The sequence below is a fragment of the Dromiciops gliroides genome, chromosome 2 (genome assembly GCF_019393635.1).
Source record: "Dromiciops gliroides isolate mDroGli1 chromosome 2, mDroGli1.pri, whole genome shotgun sequence".
NCBI classification, from domain to species: Eukaryota; Metazoa; Chordata; class Mammalia; order Microbiotheria; family Microbiotheriidae; genus Dromiciops; species Dromiciops gliroides.
In genome coordinates this window covers 193763641-193782965 of record NC_057862.1, presented here as the reverse complement: position 1 = coordinate 193782965, position 19325 = coordinate 193763641, and the positions used below count along the sequence as shown (strand labels likewise).

At 50.0% G+C, this 19325-nt stretch overlaps 1 protein-coding gene across 1 annotated transcript in view; it reads right to left on the bottom strand.

Moving 5' to 3' along the window:
- Positions 1-19325, bottom strand: part of STARD9 (StAR related lipid transfer domain containing 9) — a 145443-nt gene that overhangs the window by 3219 nt on the left and 122899 nt on the right. Inside the window, exons 23-30 of the mRNA XM_043983481.1 lie at positions 11136-17937; positions 5551-10787; positions 4452-4649; positions 3094-3280; positions 2692-2835; positions 1808-1925; positions 1492-1640; positions 1248-1312 (exon numbers count right to left, since the gene is read on the bottom strand). Of these exons, the coding sequence (XP_043839416.1) occupies positions 1248-1312; positions 1492-1640; positions 1808-1925; positions 2692-2835; positions 3094-3280; positions 4452-4649; positions 5551-10787; positions 11136-17937 (12900 nt within the window). The remainder of the gene's footprint in view (positions 1-1247; positions 1313-1491; positions 1641-1807; positions 1926-2691; positions 2836-3093; positions 3281-4451; positions 4650-5550; positions 10788-11135; positions 17938-19325) is intronic.

Sequence of the window (19325 nt, the reverse complement as noted above, 5' to 3'; positions counted from 1 at the left end):
ACCAAAAAAGGGAAATGACAAATTCTGGAGGGGCTGCGGGAAAATAGGCACACTGACATGCTTGCTGGTCAAACTGTAAACTGTTCTAAGCCATTCTGAAAAGCAATTTGGAGCCATGCCCAAAAAAGCTACTTAACTTCTCATGACCATTGTCCCAGTGACACCACTAAGAGGCCAGGAAGACAAAAGGACTTGAATGTACAAAAGTATTTATAGCAGCTCTTTTTGTGCTTGCAAAGAACTGGAAACTGAGGCCAGGGAGTAGGGGTTGTGGGGGAGGGATGTCCTGGACAACTGGAGAAGAGCCGAACAAATCATGGCATATGGATAGAATGGCATACTGCTGTGACATGAGAAATGATGAAAGGGAAGACTGAGAAGACCTGAATGAACTGGTGCAGAGAAAAACACAATTAGACAAACTGTGTCCATTCTTAACATTGTTTGTTTCTTTGTTTTTTGCAGGGCAACTGGGGTTAAGTGACTTGCCCAGAGTCACACAGCTAGTAAGTGTTGAGTGTCTGAGGCCGGATTTGAACTCAGGTACTCCTGAATCCAGGGCCTGTGCTCTATCCACTGCGCCATCTAGCTGCCCCAACATTGTTTTGGGTTGTTTTTTTTTTTTTTTTAGTGAACTTTTGAAAGACTTTAAAGAAATTAATCAATGCAACGAGCCCAATGATGAACCACTGAACAGATTCTCGACAGAGAGGAAAGAGACTCAAGGTGCCAAATGAGACATACACTTTGGGGTATGGCCAGTGTGGGGGAATCTGTTTTTCTAGACTATGGTTATTTGTTGTAAGAGATTTTTTTTTTCCTTTTGCTGGGGGAGGAGGGAAAAGATGAGAGAAAATGAGAGGGACAGAGAATAAATGCTGTTAAATAAAAGAAAAATTCAAAATTATGAAAAGAAGCCTTAGTGGGGTATTCGAGGCAAAAATCAGAATCAGGAAGGTAGGGGTCTTCAATCACAACCATGGAACGGTGGGGTCATAGAGAAAGTGATAGGGAAATATCAGTGCCAAATTCTGTTCTTGGGAAGCCCAGGATAAAGAAGTCATAGGGGGGCAGCTAGGTGGCGCAGTAGATAGAGCACCAGCCCTGGATTCAGGAGTACCTGAGTTCAAATCCGGCCTCAGACACTTAACACTTACTAGCTGTGTGACCCTGGGCAAGTCATTTAACCCCAATTGCCTCACTAAAAAAAAAAAAAAAAAAAAAAAAAAAAAGTCATAGGAACTCACTTCCAGCCTGCAGTGGCCTGGCAGCTGAAGAGATTTTGGAGGTTGTCGGAACAGGCAGCCATCACCTGGAAGTAGACAACGGGCAGGCTGAGTTGCCAGGCACTGCCCAATATGGCTCCCTTGCAATACAATCCCATTTCCTGGGCACCTCTTCTCCCAGCCTGTTCTAAAGCCCTTTCCCTTCCTTTTCCCCATTCTCATTCCTCTCCTCTAGAAAAAAAAAGTCTGGCAGCTGAACGCTCACTTCAGCCATTGTGCTTGCCAGGATGTGCTTGACCAGATCATGATAGAGGGTGCCTGGGGAGGTAGAGAGGCAGCTGTCTGAGTTCGACTGGCTGATAAGGGACTTCGGGGGGCCATCTAAGGAGCTGCAATGGCTTTCGCCTCCAGGCTCTGAGAGGGAAGGAAACAGATAAGGATTAGGGCCAGCAAACTGAAGGGATGAACTCTGGAGCAGAGAGCACTCTAGAAGCTAGTGCTTCCCTAGCCCTCTTCAGGGTCTCCCAGGAAACACCCCCCAAAACCAACACAACGGGACCCCAGCCTTCTTCCCTACTTACTGAGACGTAAGGGCTTCTGTGCAGGCCTGGTCAGGTACAGCTGATGGTTTCTCACCAGAGAACGGCCCCGCACATCCCCTCCAGTGGTCTCTTTGAAGCAAGATAAGTTAGCATTCACCTAAAGGACAGAGACACGGGCCCCAGAGACTCCTCAGAACTGGAGGGAAGAGTATAAAAGTTATAGGACAATCTGCTCTCTAGTCCCAGGTCCCTTATGGCCGCCACAGGTCCATGTCTCTGGGCACTAACCAGCCACTCCCCAAAGCCTCCCGTACTGGCCTCAGGTTCACACCAACAAATGGGGCTGGCTGAAGCAACCAGGGCTAGTCGGGGAAGGAGCCACTCTCCTCCCTGCCCTCCTCGGCCACTGTGGCAGGGAGCAGAGAGGGGGTTTGGAGGGGAGGTGGCACTGAGGTGGGAAGCAAACTGAGTAGAACAGATGAATGGGACCGCCCTTTAGGAGAGAGCCATCCTTCTGATTCGAGGTGTACTTGCCCCGCCCCCACCCCATCCTCTTAGAGGCCACCAACCACATTCCTGAAGCCATATCTGTCAGTCTCTTTTTTTCTGGTCCTAATCCTCTGACCTCTTTGCCGTGACCCAGGCTGCTGACCAACTACCTCCCCTTCTGTGCTCTCTGACTCTGGTTTGCAAGGCAGCAAGGAAGAGGCAGGGAATTGGGGGGGGGGGGCGGGGAGAGACTGAATACACCAGGGGTAGACACAGACAGAAAACAACCAAGACCAAAACCCAAAATGGTACCTCCCCAATTGCCATCAAGCAGAAACCCAGCTGAATCTGTCCCAGCTGGAGACACTGCCTGGGCACTTTGCCGTCTGCCTCGCCGCTGGCTCGGTGTCACCACCCTCCTCCTTCTCCCTCACCTGCTTGTCTAGAGGCTGGCTCTGGCTTGCTAAAGTTAGGTTGCTGCTATCATAACCGGAGGTAGGGCTGGAGGAGAGGCTGTCCACAGAGCTCGTGGTGCACAGGGTGCTCACACTGACCAGGGTTTGCAGTTTGGCTTCTTCCTGGGGAGGGAAGGGCATTGGTCAACCATCCCTGGGAGCTCCCACCCAATTCCAAAGCTCCTCACAACTCCCCCTCGACAGGTGGGTCCGTGAGGCTGTGATTCCAACCCTCCGAGGCACCAGAGATAGCCAAAGGGAGACACGCTAGAGAAACACGGATGCTAGCTCAGGGCCCCACCGTCACACACACACCCACACATGCGCACACACATGCACACATATGCGTACACGCACACACGCGCACACGCACACACACACCCGCTGCAGTTGGGACACTATCTGCTGGCGGATGCGTTGCTTCTCCTGCTCGGCTCGTTCCCGCAGCCGGTCTCGTGCTCTTGCAATCTCCATCTTGGTCTCTTCTCGGGCCCGCTGGTAGTCTCGGAGCAGCACCTCTATGTCAGATGGCTGGTGGCTTCGGGCATCTGACACAGACTCCAGGTTCCTCAGGGGGAGAGAGGCTTATTAGGATGACTTTCCTCCACACAAGGAGGACAGACAAGCAGCCCTGACTCAACCCTATTCTGCACACCCCATGTGGACCTGTGTGTTGATATCCTTGGCAGGTGCAAGAGGAAATGCCAAGCTCTTCACATAATCAGGAAGCATCTCTGAGATGCCACTTCCCTCACTCGGCACCTCAGCCGACCACAATAACTTTGGGGTCTCTTCCCAGGTGTGCAGAAGAACACAAAGGAGCTCAAAGAACTGGCCTGGGACTTGGGGCCCACAGCTGGAAAAGCCAGACACAAAGGCTTCAAGAGAACTCAGGAATCCGAGACCCAAATTTGGTTTCCCAAACCTCTAGGCCATAGGTGATTGAAACGAAGCCCATCTGAATCCACTCCATTTGCCCTGTCCTCATAACAACTCCCTTGTCATTTCTCTTTCTGCTTCATTCAACTCTATCTCCTTTTCCCATCTTTTTCATATATGTATATTATACATATGTGGGATGTATTATCCATATATTATTATGCGTAATGAATGGCACGTGTATTACACATATAGACATAGGTGTATGTGTGTGCACATGTATATCCTTATACACATACATATATGCACATACATACATATATGCACATACATACATATATGCATATATATGGGGCAGCTAGGTGATGCACTACATAGAAGTGCTGGGCCTCGAGTCAGGAAGACTCATCTTCCGGAGTTCAAACCTGGCCTCCCACACACACTAGTTATATGACCCTGGGAAAGTCATTTAACCCTATTTGCCTCAGTTTCCTCATCTGTAAAAATGAGCTGGAGAAGGAAATGGCAAACCACTCCAGTATCTCTGCCAAGAAAACCCCAAATGGGGTCATGAAGAGTTGGACATGACTGGAACAACTCAACAACAATACGTATACATAAGTATATATGTATGGATATGCATACACACACAAAGACACCCTGTCCTTTCTTACACCTATCCCTTTCTTCCAGTTTGCTTTCTCTCTTCAACAGAGACAAGAGTAGAAGGGAAGACTTCAGGAATGCCTCTTTCCAAAAAAAAGAAAGCAAGCCAATCTTAAGAGTCCTCCACTATGGCCAACATGATAAAAACCCTGCATTCCCAACCCCTCTTGGTGGAGTTCTGGGCTTGTCCTTACCTAGTGGTCTCCACAACATCTTTTCTAAGCTGCTGCAGGTATTCTCGCCGACGGCTAGGCAGGTCAGGGTCTCGGATGAGTGCTTCTGAGGTGGGCAGGAGGCTGAGCTGCTTCATAGGGCTGAGGCTGCGCGTCCGACGGAAGTTCTGAAGTCGATCTGACCTTTCTCTCCGGATCACCTCAACGGTCTTCAAGTGCCTAAGGGAGGAAGGGGACAGAGTCATCTGCAACTCTCTAGCACCCATCCTTCCTCTACCCCAAGTAGGAGAGTTGAAGCTCACCCTGGACCAAACCTCTCACCAATCTTGAATCTGGGGGCACTGAGGCCAGAACTCACACTCATCCCCTCTACATGGTGGTCTGCAGACCATTCAATGTGAATGAAGGCTTAAGAGGATGGTTCAAATTGGACCCACCATCCCAGGTACAGGATCAGGGGGCTGCTAGGTGGTGCAGTGGATAGAGCACTAGCCCTGTATTCAGGAGGACCCGAGTTCAAATCCAGCCTCAGACACTTGACACTTACTAGCTGTGTGACCCTGGGCAAGTCACTTAACCCTCACTGCCCCACAAAAAAAAAAATTTAAAAGGAGGAGTTACACCAGGGACTGTGAGCTGCAGGTGGCCCACAGACCAGCATGTAGCCCAAACCAGACTAAAATGTAATTGGGAAATATTTAACAAAATAAATAAAAATATAATAAAACATTGATAACATTACATTTTGAAACTAAGTTAACAGGTGGCCCACAGAGATCCTTAGAAATGGCTTAGTGGGGGCAGCTAGGTGGTACAATGGATAGAGCACCAGCCCTGGAGTCAGGAGGACCTGAGTTCAAATCCAGCTGGCCTCAGACACTTAACACTTACTAGCTGTGTGACCCTGGGCAAGTCACTTAACCCCAATTGCCTCACACACACAAAAAAAAGAAATGGCTTAGTGGCCCCATTCGACACCAATGGCCTGGAGCCATAAAGAAGTGACTTTGATGGCCAGGACACAGCAGGGATGTCAGGGGCAAGCCATGAACCCACCCGGGTCTTCTTGGTTCGAGACCAGTCTCCCATCCACTACATCACGCTGCCTTCTTTGACTTACCGAAAGTACATTTCTTCCCGGTGTGAGCTCGTTGGGGTGATGGGAACCAGAGCCTCTCCAGTTCCACTCTGCATCACCCTGAGCAGAGCGTCAGTCTCTCCAAGGCCATAGAGAAGCTTGGCTTCAGCCAGCTCTACACTGAGGGGTGGTGTCTGCGGCCCCAGTTCCAATGGGACCCCAGCCAGCACCTGTATCTGTTCCCTCTGCAGCTGCTCAGGCACCTGGTTCAGGTGCTCGCAGGGCGGAGCCGGTTTCTCCTCCAGCCCATCAGAACTGGTGCTGTCAACATTCATCACTTCTTCCACAGGGACAATCCCATCTGGGGAGCGCCCCTGAACCCCGCACCAGTTGCTGAACTTGTTGTGGATGGGAAGGTCCCTCAGGGTGTAATTCCTGGGCTCAGAAGTCAGGGCCTTCTGGGTGCAGGACCTCAGCAGGACTTCCGACTGGCTGTCCCTGGCTATGCTGTCAAGTCCTGGAGCCACGCTGACTTCGGAAATGGAGAAAGGGCCAGGACAATGGTTGACAGCTCCCCCCCAGGAGGGGCCCTCCGAAGGGGGAGAGGACTTCAAGAGCTGCTCTGAGGAGTCAGCGCCAGTGCCCACCCTCTTCTGACACCAACTCGTGCTCCGGCTAGCCAGCTGAACCAGGACCGGGCTGGCCGCTTCTAAGGCCACCTCCGCCACAAAGTTACTGGTGTTTGAGGCTTCCGACTGGCCCTCAGTGGGGCTCAACCCTGCGGAGGGCAGGGACAGGTAGAAAGGCCTCTCCCAGGAGCTGTGCTGTTTCTTTCCACCAGTCAGTTGTTCTTTCCAGCCCAGAAGCCCCAAGGAGGCCCGCACCTGCAACTGCTGGGGGTGATTCAAGGGTCCTGTGGATATGGAGGACGAGCTGCCTTGAAGCCACAGGCTCTGCCGCAAGGTCCCAGGGGGGCTGCATGTGGGAGATCCTTTGATCACCTTCTTTCCTGTGGACTGCTCACTATCTCCAGAAATATTCCTGGTCTCCCCTTCACCGCAGGCTTGGGAAGAATCGTTCAATGGGGTCACGTGGGCATCTCCGGGCTTCTGATGGTATATGGTGGAATGAGAGTGTGAAGCCTTGAGGCAAGGAGGATTGGAGGAAGGGGAATGGGGGCCCTGAGTGCTGGCACTGAGGGTTAGGATAGGGGAAGAAGCCCTGTCCACCAACAGGATGCTCTTGTAACCTGCTTTCTTGTCCTTCTGGGTTCTGGATTCATTAAGGGACCCTCCTTCCTGAGGAGACGAGCCTCTGGCAGAGGACACAGTGTGTGAAGTTGGGCTAGTGACCGCTGTGCAAGAGGAGCCATCCGTCTGGGAACTGGGGGTTGGAGAGGTAGCAGAGGAAGCTTGGAGACTTAACTGGTCCTGGGTTGGGGAGTGTTTCTGAAAACCGAGGCTATGGTGGGAGGTACCTGAGGAGTTCTGCGGAGTGACGTCACGCTTCTGGCTCTCAGGGCTGGAAGAAGTCTGATCTTCCTCACCTGTGTCTTCAGACCCTTTCTCCTGAAGCTCCGGGGGGTGGTCCACCTTCTCCTGAGGAGTGTCGAGGGCATCCATCCCACCCATGGTGCTCCATTTTGGAGCAGTCACATTTACTTCCTGAGCACTGGCTAACTTGCTCTCCGCAGGGGAATGGAGGGAGACATCCTGTAGGGCCAGGTTCATCTCATCAGTCTGGATGCCCACATCCACTGTGGTCTGAGTGCTGCTGTCCACGGTCACCGCCCTGGGGGCCTCTTCGAGGACCTCGGCCTTCACACACGGCTCCCTCTCGGCTGTCCCCTGATGGGTGAGGTTCCCCAGCAGCTCCGAGGTGTTGTGTAAGAGCTGAGAAAGGTGCATCGACAGGTTCTGCATGTTGGTCCATGCCGCTGGAGGTGGGTGTGACATAAAGGCAGTAGCCTCTGGGTTTGGGTGAGTGACATCCACGCAGCCCTGACAGTGCACGTGAATCTGCTGTGGCAGAGTCGGAGCTGGGGGCACCGTCCCCTGCTCAGAGGTGGCTATGCTGGTATTTGGCCAAGACTCAGACTTGGCAGGGGACAGCGGCTCGATGTCATCCATCTGCCCCAAGCCACTCCCCTGCTCCAGGGAAGCACTCTCATCCTGAGGCAGTTTGCTGTCTTCAGGTAGGCCCTCACTCCCCTTGTCTAAGTTCCTGGCTGAGGGTGCTATCACGGATGTATCAGAGAAACCACGCCGGTTCCTGAAAACACCAGAAGCCTTGTACGCCTTCCTTTCTTCCTCCACGCCATGAGGATCCTCAATGCTACTGAGGGTGCTGGACAGCCCATGGGTGTTGGCATATGAACTGAGGTGAGAATGGAAAGGAGAGCTTGGAGTGTCCGGGCCATTGTCTACACTGGAGCAACGAACGGCTCTCTGGGTTTCTAGACTCCATGAAATCTGGCTGCAGGAGATGTCACTGGCACTGCCAAACCCATATTGCTTCCAGCCAATCCTCCCAGGCCCCTCCTGCTTCCAGGATTGAAGGAAGGGGTTTATATCACTAGATGTGAAATGCATCGCATCGACATTCTCCAATGCCGACCAGCTTTTGTTCTTGGGATGGCTGTCTGATGATCTATCTTCTGGGACTGGCACAGCCGAGAGAGTCGAAGAGACTGGGTAGGGAGCAGTGGCAGGCTCTAGGGGCTGGGGGCTGGGGGCTTCTGAGTTGTAATTTGATAAAATTGTCTGACCACCACAATCTGCAGATCTTGGAAATTTCCCCAATTCCATTGGCATCATCATTTCAGATTCAACTTGGGAGAGGTCACTGAGGTACAGCCTCTCGGTCCCACGACTCTCCTCATCTTCTGTGGGAGAAGGAGGCTCCACGCTCATGTTCAGCTTCTGCAGAGAAGTGCCTACAGAGAGCTTCAGGGTGGGGAAGTCTTTCAGAGAATGTTCAGGGCTAAAGGAAAAAGCAACAGACTGACAGCTGCTATCAGGATTATCCTGTAAGCCCTCTGGCAGTGGGCAAGGTCCCTGCACATCACAAGAGCCATCATTTCTCTTCAAAAGAAATCTGAGTCTTTCAGACCTTGATACCTTTCCCTCAGTCCTCAGGCTAACTCTGGATCCCCAGGGGCTGGCTTGACCACTGGTTCTGTCCCACACAGTGTTGCCAACATCGCTTGAGAGCTGCTCATTCTCATTCTCATCCTTCTTCCACAGAATGTCCGGAAGGTTGCTAAAGATACACTTTTTACCTATTTTTGTCCTAGGGTAGGGAATAGGGATACTGTGATCTCTGGGATCCTTTGGTGGTCCTTGGGCAAGGTGCCCACCAGAATTTCCTGAACTAATGTGTGGAGGCCCAACTATAGGCTCAGCCTCTAGAATGCCTTTGCTTGCACGCATTGCTTCTAGCCTCCCTGCTGCTGCATGGTGCCCTGACTCAGTACCGGGAGGGAATTCCCATTCATCCTGACTAGCTCTGTGCTTCTCCTGGAGATCCTCCCACTTCTCAGGATAGGTCCTGACAGGTAAAGAAGTCATTTCAGGCTTGATAGTGACTTTCTTCTTAATGTCTTCTCTGCCAGGGCTTTCTGTACTTAATAAACTGGTGTTGGAAGCTGCCAGTCTCAGTTCTCGCTGGTCTCTGAGATCTAGGTTATGTGCCAAAGGTACGTTGGGCTCTCCGGATTGGCAGCCTGCATTGAGCTTGGAAGACACCAGGAAAACTGGGAGCATGGTGTCTGATGCTGACCGGGGAAGCCGCTTCTCAGGATCCCTACTTTCAGAAAACAGATAATTGGTCAAAGATGACGAATCGATCCAAGCAACGCCTTGTTGAGATGTGCATGGTGGCCTGGAAAGAGAAGCCACGGTCCCTCGCTGGCATGCTGATGGTCTAAATATAACACTGCTTTTAGAAGTCTCTAGGTTACTTTGAACCAGGCTTCCTTCTGGGCAGTGCTCCATCTCCCCAACAAATTCTGGGGTAAGACTTTGATCAAGGAGGGAAGTTGGTCTTTGACAGTTGCTACCAACACCATAGGCTACAGACTGCCCGGATGGGGTAATCCCTTTCAAATCTGGGCACTGTGTCAGGACATCCCCTGTACTGCCTCCCTCTACTGTTTCAGAGGAGACCATATCTTGTTTGTGACTTGCCCTCCTTTGTCCTAATACTGGAGAATGGACACATCTTGGATGAGCAGGAAGACTTCCTGGCTGTTTGATGTCCAAGGCTGCCAATGGATTGTCAAAGCATGGCAGTTCTTCAGCCTTAACTACCTCTGCCTCACAAGAGACTGGCTGCTCTCTGATGTGAAAGCCTCCTTGGGACATGAAAACAGGCCACAGCAGAGTAGAATTCGCCATCACACAAGACATTTCGGCAGCTGATATCCCAGATCCTGCATGGAGAGGGGCGTCTTTCCAGGGGGATTGAATGGAAGTTCCCCAATGGGTTTGTAGGTCAACCATTGCCTCTGAAGAGTTGCCCAAGTCCCCACCACACAAGCTCTCATAAGCTGTGCCTTGAGATCTGAACCTTTCCCAAGCCCTGCGGATGCTCTCCTTGTTCCCTAGGCTAGTTCTCTCCACCTGTGAACATGCCTCTCTCTGTTTAGATGGCAAGGACTGGTTCAGTTCCTGTTGAATTACTCTGCTGTCAGAGATGACATGGAGAGGTGTAAGCAGCTGCTGCTGTGATGGCTCATCCCTCTTGTTCTCCTTCAAGGCTGATGAGAAAAGCAGGCTTGTTGCAGCCCAAAGACCTCCAGGAGATGACCTAATAATCTCTTCCTTCCTGTCTGAGCTTTCAGAGAAGGCTTCAGGATCAAAGTCCCCTGTCAGCTTCTCACCTGCTGTGTGCATATGTCTGGATTTGGTAATGCCTGGGCTAGTCATGGTGCTGAAGGACAGTACTGAGTCACGTTCTGGCTCTCTGCTAGGCGTAGTAGCATCTTTCATTAACTGGAGACCATCTGCCACATACAGCTTTGCCAGTGGATTATTCTTATCAGGCTGCTTTCCTGATGCAGTACCTGGAGATGCCCCCTGGATGTGCCCCTTTGTGGATTTATTTTGCATAAAATGCACTTGTAACTCATCTTCATCCGGAGTCCTAGCTAACTCTAGCTGATCTCTCTGGTTGCAGTGAGGCTGCTTAGGGGTCCCAGAAAAAGCCTCATTGGTGCCATCCTTTGAAGACTTTCCACACTCCTCTAATAGTCTAATGTTGTCCACTGTGGTCTCTATCTTCACTTTTGGATATGTGGATGGGGTGGCAGAGGTCCCCCAAAGTTCTGAGACCCTGGTCAGTTTAGGCATAATAATCTGCTCATTGGTGCTGTCCTTTGAGGATTTCCCACACTCCTTTGATAGTCTAATGTCCTCTACATTTGCTTTTGGATACACTGATGGAATGGCAGAGGTCCCTCCAAACTTTGATGAGCCCCTGGTCAGTTTAGGCATAATAATCTGCTCATCACTGCTGTCCTTGGATGATTTCTCACATTCCACTGGTAGTCTAATGTTGTCCACTGTGGCCTCTACATTTGCTTTTGGATATACGATGGCCCTAATGTTGTCCACTGTGGCCTCTACATTTGCTTTTGGATATACCGATGGGGTGGCAGAGGTCCCCCAAAACCCTGATGAGGCCCTGGTCAGTTTAGGCATGATAATCTGCTCATCACTGCTGTCCTTTGATGATCTGTCACACTCCACTGTTAGTCTAATGACATCCACTGTGGTCTCTACATTTGCTTTTGGATATGTGGATGGGGTGACAGAGGCCCCCCCAAACTCTGATGATGAGCCCCTGGTCAGTTTAGGCATGATAATCTGCTCATCACTGCTGTCCTTTGATGATTTGTCACACTCCACCGTTAGTCTAATGACATCCACTGTGGTCTCTACATTTGCTTTTGGATACGTGGATGGGGTGACAGAGGCCCCCCCAAACTCTGATGATGAGCCCCTGGTCAGTTTAGGCACAACAATCTGCTCATCACTGCTGTCCTTTGATGATTTCTCACACTCCTCTGATAGTCCAGTGTCCCCCACCGTGGTCTCTACATTTGCTTTTGGATACATGGAAGGAGCAGCAGAGGGCCCCCCAAACTCTGATGAGCCCCTGGTCAGTTTAGGCACAATAATCTGCTCATCACTGCTGTCCTTTGATGATGTGTCACGCTCCACTGTTAGTCTAACGTCATCCACTGTGGTCTCTACATTTGCTTTTGAATACACTGATGGGGTGGCAGAGGCCCCCCCAAATTCTGATGAGCCCCTGGTCAGTTTAGGCATGATAATCTGCTCATCACTGCTGTCCTTTGAGGATTTCTCACTCTCCTCTGATAGTCCAGTGTCCTCCACTGTGGTGTCTACATTTGCTTTTGGATACACTGATGGAGCGGCAGAGGCCCCCCCAAACTCTGATGAGCCCTTGGTCAGTTTAGGCACAACAATCTGCTCATAACTGCTGTCCTTTGAGGATTTCTCACACTCCACTGTTAGTCTAATGTCCACTGTGGTGTCTATATTTGCTTTTGGATACACTGATAGGTTAGCAGCGGCTCCCCAAAACCCTGATGAGACCCTGGTCAGTTTAGGCATGATAATTTGCTCATCAGTGCTTTCCTTTGAGGATTTCCCACACTCCTCTGATAGTCTTTTAATATCCTCCAGTATGTTCTCTACATTCACTTTTGGATACATGGATGGGGTGACAGAGGCCCCCCCAAACTCTGATGAGCCCCTGGTCGGTTTAGGCACAATAATCTGCTCACCACTGCTGTCTTTTGATGCTTTTTCACACTCCTCTGATAGTCTAGTGTCTTCTACTGTGGATTCTACATTCACTTCTGGATACATGGATGGAGTGGCAGAGGCCCCCCCAAATGCTGATGAGACCCTGGTCAGTTTGGGCACAATAATCTGCTCATCAGTGCTTTCATTTGATGATTTCCCACACTCCTCTGATAGTCTTTTAATATCCTCCAGTATGTTCTCTACATTCACTTTTGGATACATGGATGGGGTGACAGAGGCACTCCCAAACTCTGATGAGCCCCTGGTCAGTTTAGGCACAATAATCTGCTCACCACTGCTGTCCTTTGAGGACTTCCCACACTCCTCTGATAGTTTAGTGTCCTCCACTATGGTTTCTACATTCACTTTTGGATACATAGATGGAGTGGCAGAGGCCCCCCAAAACTCTGATGACGAAGCCAGTGTTCCATCATTACTCGATGACAAAGAGGCACTGGTTGTACTGAGATCCATGGCAAAATCTTCTGTCCTCCACGTCTTCTTCTCTAGGGCCTGAAGTACTTGGAAATCACTGTCTTCTGGCTGGCGACTGGCCATCTTCTCCAGTGAGCATTGGTTAAGTGAACCAGCTCTTTTTATGTTTCTTAACAAGGTCACCTTCACCTCAGTGAGAGATGCATGTCCCAGGTTCAAATCCTCAGGGGTGATTCTGGTGTCACCTCCCTGCTGTTCTAGGAGCACAGCATTAGCTGATGCTTTCCTCTCTTCCACAGAGTAGTTGTCATCTGGAGGCTCACCTGGGATACCCTCACCACCATCGGGCTGACAACAGAGGCCAGACGCTTTTCTCAATTGTAAACTCTGCCAAAGTGATTGCTCTACAAAGGAGTTTTTGCAGCTAATACTTCTGAGAGATCTGTGGTTTCTTGCTTCTGCATCAGTTTTTTGCTGTTCTACTCTGCCTTCTATGTGGGTGGGGGCTTGCGTTTTCAGAAACTCTAGCTCTGACTCAGAGTCAGTGGAAGAAAAGCTCACTGACTTTGCCGTCATCCTGAGATACTTTTCTGACAGCTTTGGGGAATCGGAGAAAGAGAAGTTGCCTGGTTCTTCCTGAGTGGGAGCCCCTGGGTAACCTTCTTGGCTTGACAATGGATGTGCTGTCTCCTGAGTGTGATATCTGCCCGTACCCACAATCCGGCTCATGCCAGGTAACTCCTGGGCTGATGGAGCTGGAGGGATTTTTGTTTGCAAAGCATTTGTTTCTTGATCGATGTCATGGACTCTTGGTTTTCTGCACTTAGCTGTTATCACAGTACTAGTTAGGTTTTTAGCACCCCGACTTTGCTGGAAACTGGCCATGGGCTCCAATTCTGGAAAACTTCCTGTCCCCCCAGTGGCATGACTTTGGGGGTTCAGTTCTGAGGCAGATTCCTCAATACAGCTTCCCACAGCCTTTTCTTCCTCGGCTCTCAATGGCTCGATTCTGGCCAATGGCTCCACTATCTCAGGACTTTGTGGAGCATTGACGAGGTTTTCCTGACCAGTGCATCTTTGTGAAAACCTTAGGAACAAATAATCATTTGGGCACCTGACCGATGGTTCAGGTACAGGTAAGAGAGTATGTTCTCTTTCAATCTTGTCCTCTTCTGGGAATTCAGTGGGTCTGGTAAGGTTTGGTGTGATTTTCTGGGCCTGATGACTCTCCTGAACACTACTGTTGACCTCCTTGATTCCTCTGGCTTCAAGGCTATTTGGGAAAACTTCTTCCTCCTGGGCCTTCTTTGAAGAATGGGGTTTATCTGTGGTGTCATTTGGTCTCAGAGTGAGATGGGCCTTTCCTTGGTCCTTCCTGTCCCTACACATAGCTCTTCTATAGGCTTCTGCCATATACAAAGCGCGGGGGTGATATTTTTGCCTGGAATCTATTTCCATGATGCTGCTTTCCAGTTGTGATACACTACTAATCAGCCTGGCCATTTCTTCAGAATGATTAACAATTTTACCTTGAGAGGAAGCCTGATTTCTTCTTCGAGACATTTCTCCTTGAGAACTGGGTATCACCATTAAGCTCTCTGGTTCCTTGCTTGCAACAGGGCCTTCTTCCTTGGGGGGCACAGCCGGCAGAAGGTTTGAAGCAGAGTCTTTTCCATAAGAGTGGTCTCCTCTATGAGGCATGAGTTCTCCTGAGCAATCCTTGGGATGCGAAGCCATTCCAAGAGAAGCAGATTCAGTTCCTTCCCTTGTGTGAGACAAGGTTTCATCCTTGACCATTATCATTGGACTCGTACACCTAGAGCAGCTTGCTAAGCTGTGCTTTTTAGGAACTAAAACATTCTCCTGCATATTGCTTCTATGTTGAGTTTGGCTCGAGCTGTCAGTTTTGTAAATGAAGTTGGAACTGGGTCCAGAATGGATCTGCCTTTCAAACTCAGCGGCACCAATCTCCAGGAGGTAGCCTGCCTGCTTCCCTTGAAGGTTATTTCCACTCTGCCTATGTTCACAATCTTCTTCAACGCTAGAGATGACTGGAAGATGCATCATTGCCCCAGAATCATTAAATGGAACACTCCAAGGGGGCTGAACCAAGGTTTTTTCTTTCACCTTCAGTGATGACTGTGGGTGTTTGTTATTTAAAAGCCCAGATGGTTTTCCTAACTGGCACGCAGCCACGCTAATGCTCTCCAGCAACAGTCTATTCTGAGCGGAAGAGAAAGAGATGGGATTGTTGTACTTTTCCATGCTTTGGGGGACCCCAGTTCCACTCAGGTCTTTCCTGTTGCCCGGGCTAAAAGACTTCTCTGCCACAACTTGCTGAGATGCAGGATTCTTAGAATTCGGGGTATGTAATAAAAGCAGCAGGTCTCTGTCCAAATTTCTGAGAAGCTGAAAGGTATTGTTCAAACCTTCTACCCTGGTGGTAGGTGGCATGTCCTCCCCCCACTCTCGGCATGCGGGAATCTCCAACGCCGTTTCTGTCAAGGCATCTCTACTTTCTAACACATAAAATGTTTCCAAGGGATGGAGCTGCTCAGGGGATGGGAAAGGATCCCAGGGTGGGAATGGCTGGGAGTCCGAAGGCAAGGCCAAAGAAAAACTCCTTTCTCTGTCGATGTCTTCATTTGTGCTCTGCAGGAACTCTGCCTTCATCACTGGCTGGGAGAGCGTGTCATCGAGCTTTAAGGGAGCCAGCTTGGCAGGTGGATTCTGTTCTTGCTGGGCCCAGGATGGGGGACCCCGATCTTCCTTAGCATTCATGGGGCTGCTGCTGTTGGATATGTCCCTCAGGAAAAAGCTCTCATCAAAGGAGCCCGCTGACTCTGCTCTCCTATAGACCACAGGCTGTGGCTGCTTGGAGCTGCCCTGAGGTGGCTGGTGCACCGGTGTCACAGAAGATGGAACCTTGTTTTCTGCTGCAAAGACCCACGCATTTTCTAACCCTGAGTCTCTGCCTTCAAAGTCGGCTGAGGAATAGCTATGAGAAGCATCTTTTTCTATGGTTCTAAAGAAAGTTGAGAGGTCGTCCAACTCAAGGTTCACACCATCTTGCTCTTGCTCTGTTCTCAGATTCCTCATGGATGATGACGAAGAGAAGGAGGGACCACTGACATCAAAATCACCAGGCATCTTGGGACATGCAGGGAAGAAGGAATCCCATCTTTTACCAGATGTAAAGGGCAGGTAACTTGTGTCCTTCTGAGAGGAACTAGAAACTTGTGTGCTTTTCACTGTGGCCCCCAGGGAAGAGTGAGAAAATTCATCTGGATATTCAACAATAGGCCTGCCTTTTCTACGGGTACTGCCTTTGTGAGACAATAAAGATGCAGGGGCAGCTGACATGCTGGAGGTGAGAGTGTTGTCTGAAGGGACAGGGCTGCAGTACCCAGCCAGGTTGGGTAGTCCTCTTCCCTCCATATGAAATGACTCCGGGGAGACAGCTGCATCTAATCCGGGTCTGCGAGGTCCTTGAGATCTCCTCGTAGCCTCTGAAGATACATCCAAAGAAGATTCTTTGCTTCCCTCATTGGTACTGCCGGGGACCAGGGCCGGGCCTTGGCGGTGACTGAAACTGTAGACCCGGGTGGTTCTCTCAGGAGTTGGCTGTTGTAATCCCTCCTGTTCAACTAGGTCCTCAGGCTTCTCCATGACTTGGATCTCTGCTTCTTCAATATCGATATGTCCTTGGACTTCATGGGAGCCAGTGGGATTGCTTCCTGAATCACAGGAGAACCAAGAGTCCATGGAGACCAACGAGTTGTTTCTCGGGTGCTGTGTCTGTTGGAGGGGTCTGCATTCTTCTCTCTCTTTCTTGGGCTGGAGAACCAGATAAAAAGAACCACTGGGTTGCAGGGTCACATCGGGCCCGGCTGCTCCTGGTTCTTGGTCCGAGGCCTTGAACTCGAGTACCTTCTCCTGGCATGCTGTGAGGGACCGGGAGCTCTTCATTTTCCAAAAGACCTCTGCAGGCATTTCATCTGATGAGTGAGAAGTCGACCCTTCTTTAGATTCTTCCCTCGAGGCCTCCTCTTCATTGTTCAGACTATCCAGAGAAAAGGTCCTCACCTTTTTCCAGGGCAGCCCAGTGACAGGGGGCGGCAAAAAGGCCTTCGGAGAGGCCACTGGCCAAGCGTCACTTCTCTCAGAGGCTTGCAGTAGGGGAGAGCAGGGCAAAAGTCTCCTCTGGGTTCTGTTCCTTTTCTCCACCAGTGAATCTTGAGACATCTGGCTATCGTCGCTTTCTGAGTTCTCAGGCTCTGTACAGGGCGGCTTTAGCTGGGGGGCCTCCTGCTTTTCTGGTTTCAGGGTCCTGACATAGGTGCAGGAGAGGGAATCCAGAGAGTAGGTACTGTCAGTGTCAGAAAAATCATTCTCATTTTCCTGAGGCTGGGCTCCCAGAGAGCTGGAGGAGGACTGTGTCGGGACATTCGTGTTCCAGGTGTTTTCATCCCCCTCTCCCTTCACAGAGTTATGAAGGAACCTTTTGTCTCTGTCCTTCATGCCAAAAAGATGCCCCCGTGGCCATACCGAGGCCCTGGCTAATGATGCTCTGCCAGGCTGCCACTGTTCTAAGGCCCAGGCAGCCTGACGCAGTCGAGTCGTTTGAACCTTTCCACGCATGACTGATCGCTTGGTTCCCTGGGGGTGTGGGGAGCTGCTGCCATTCCCTCGCGAGGCCCGGTTTGTCAGGAGATCCCCTTCTCTTCGCCACCTCCGCCGTAATTGGCCATGGCTTCCAGACGGTTTTTCCCTGACTATTCGGGGGCTGGGGATGAGGGAGTTGGGCTTCTCCCTCAATTTGAGCTGCTCTGCTGATCGGCCTACAGAGACTAGGTTTCCATGTAGCCGTGCCAGCTGCTTGTTCCTGCCCATTTCTTGACTCTTCCTGTCCGTGGCAGAGGCAATCTTGGGACTCATGGTGGGACTAGCCCCTTGGGCTGAGGGGTCTTCCCCAAAAGACACTCTCCTCCCCTCACAGACCTGACATGGGGTTACAGGGCAAGAGTCATTTGATGGGGTTGCACTTCCTCTAGGAACACAAGTTGTTTGAAGGAGATATTCCTCTGATTGAGGTTTCTCTGCTGTGTAGTGAATGGTTTTAGCTGATAACTTGGCAGGAATTCTGTACTTCAGAACACTGCAAATACAAAAAACACAACCTCAGGGTATTTTGAAGGCCCTTTACAAAACTATTCATCAGGGAGAAGGTTGTGGTCACGGTGGAATCATAGGTCTGGACTTGAAAGAAACCCTAAATGTTAAGGTAGAGAGGCCGGTTTGATTTGTCCCACAGTGGTTAATACTAAAGCAAATCAAACTGCTCTCTTGTGCCTACAAGTAGGGCTCATATTTAGGAAAGATTTAGATAAATAACAGAGTAAAAGCTCTCTGATCCTGTCTGAGAAAAACATTCTCTGGGCCCCTCAACTTCCAGTTTTCCATGTGGTAAAAGGAGTGTGAATCCTAGAAAGCCTAGATATCATGAAGGTCAGGGACCAGGGAGGACTATTATTCTCACCCACTATTATCAACCAAATACTTGCTAGGTACAAGGTACTAGGGAGACAAAGAGGTATAAGACACAGTACCAGTAGCCATAATATTAAAGACTTTAAAAAAATAATCCAAAGCACTGTGTTTTTTAATGGTAGTTTAGTGGCTGAGATAACAATTGCTAAAGGAACTCAAAAGGAAAACAAGAACATGATGGTTAGGTCACTTGAGGAAAGCCGAAAGCAGTAGGTGGGTCTTGAAAGAAGGGTAGAGCTTAGATAACTGGGTAGAACAGGGAAAGGTAATTCTAGGCAGGAGAAACCATTTGTACAAAGGTAGAGTGAAGAGTGCAGCTAGGTGGCGCAGTGGATAGAGCAACTGCCCTGGATTCAGGAGGACCTGAGTTCAAATTCAGCCTCAGACACTTGACACTTACTAACTGTGTGACCCTGGGCAAGTCACTTAACCCTCATTGCCCTACAAAAAAAAAAAAAAGGTACAGTGGATGGCAGGAATGTACACAAGCATATTCTAGAGGCAAAGAATGGACAGTCTGGTTAGGACAAAGTAAAGAAGCAGAGGAGGCAGTGGAGAAATCAGGAAGGACAAGTTGAGGGATGGAGGGTCTGTTAACAAATGCTAAAGAACTCAAAAGGAATGTGAGAACATGATGGGTTGGATCATTTTGGAAAGTCTGAAAGGAGGGGCTGGGCCTTGAAGACAGGGCATTGTAAAGAAGGCTGAGTAATTGAGCTTCTGAACTTTAATCTGACCACAACGTACAGAACAGATGTAAGGTAGGAAAGATAGGCAGGAGATGAGTTAGGAGATTACTGCTATTAATATAATCTGGGGGTTTTTTTGTTTGTTTGTTTTTTAGTGAGGCAATTGGGGTTAAGTGACTTGCCCAGGGTCACACAGCTAGTAAGTGTCAAGTGTCTGAGGCCAGATTTGAACTCAGGTCCTCCTGACTCCAGGGCTGGTGCTCTATACACTGAGCCACCTAGCTGCCCCAATATAATCTGGTTTTTT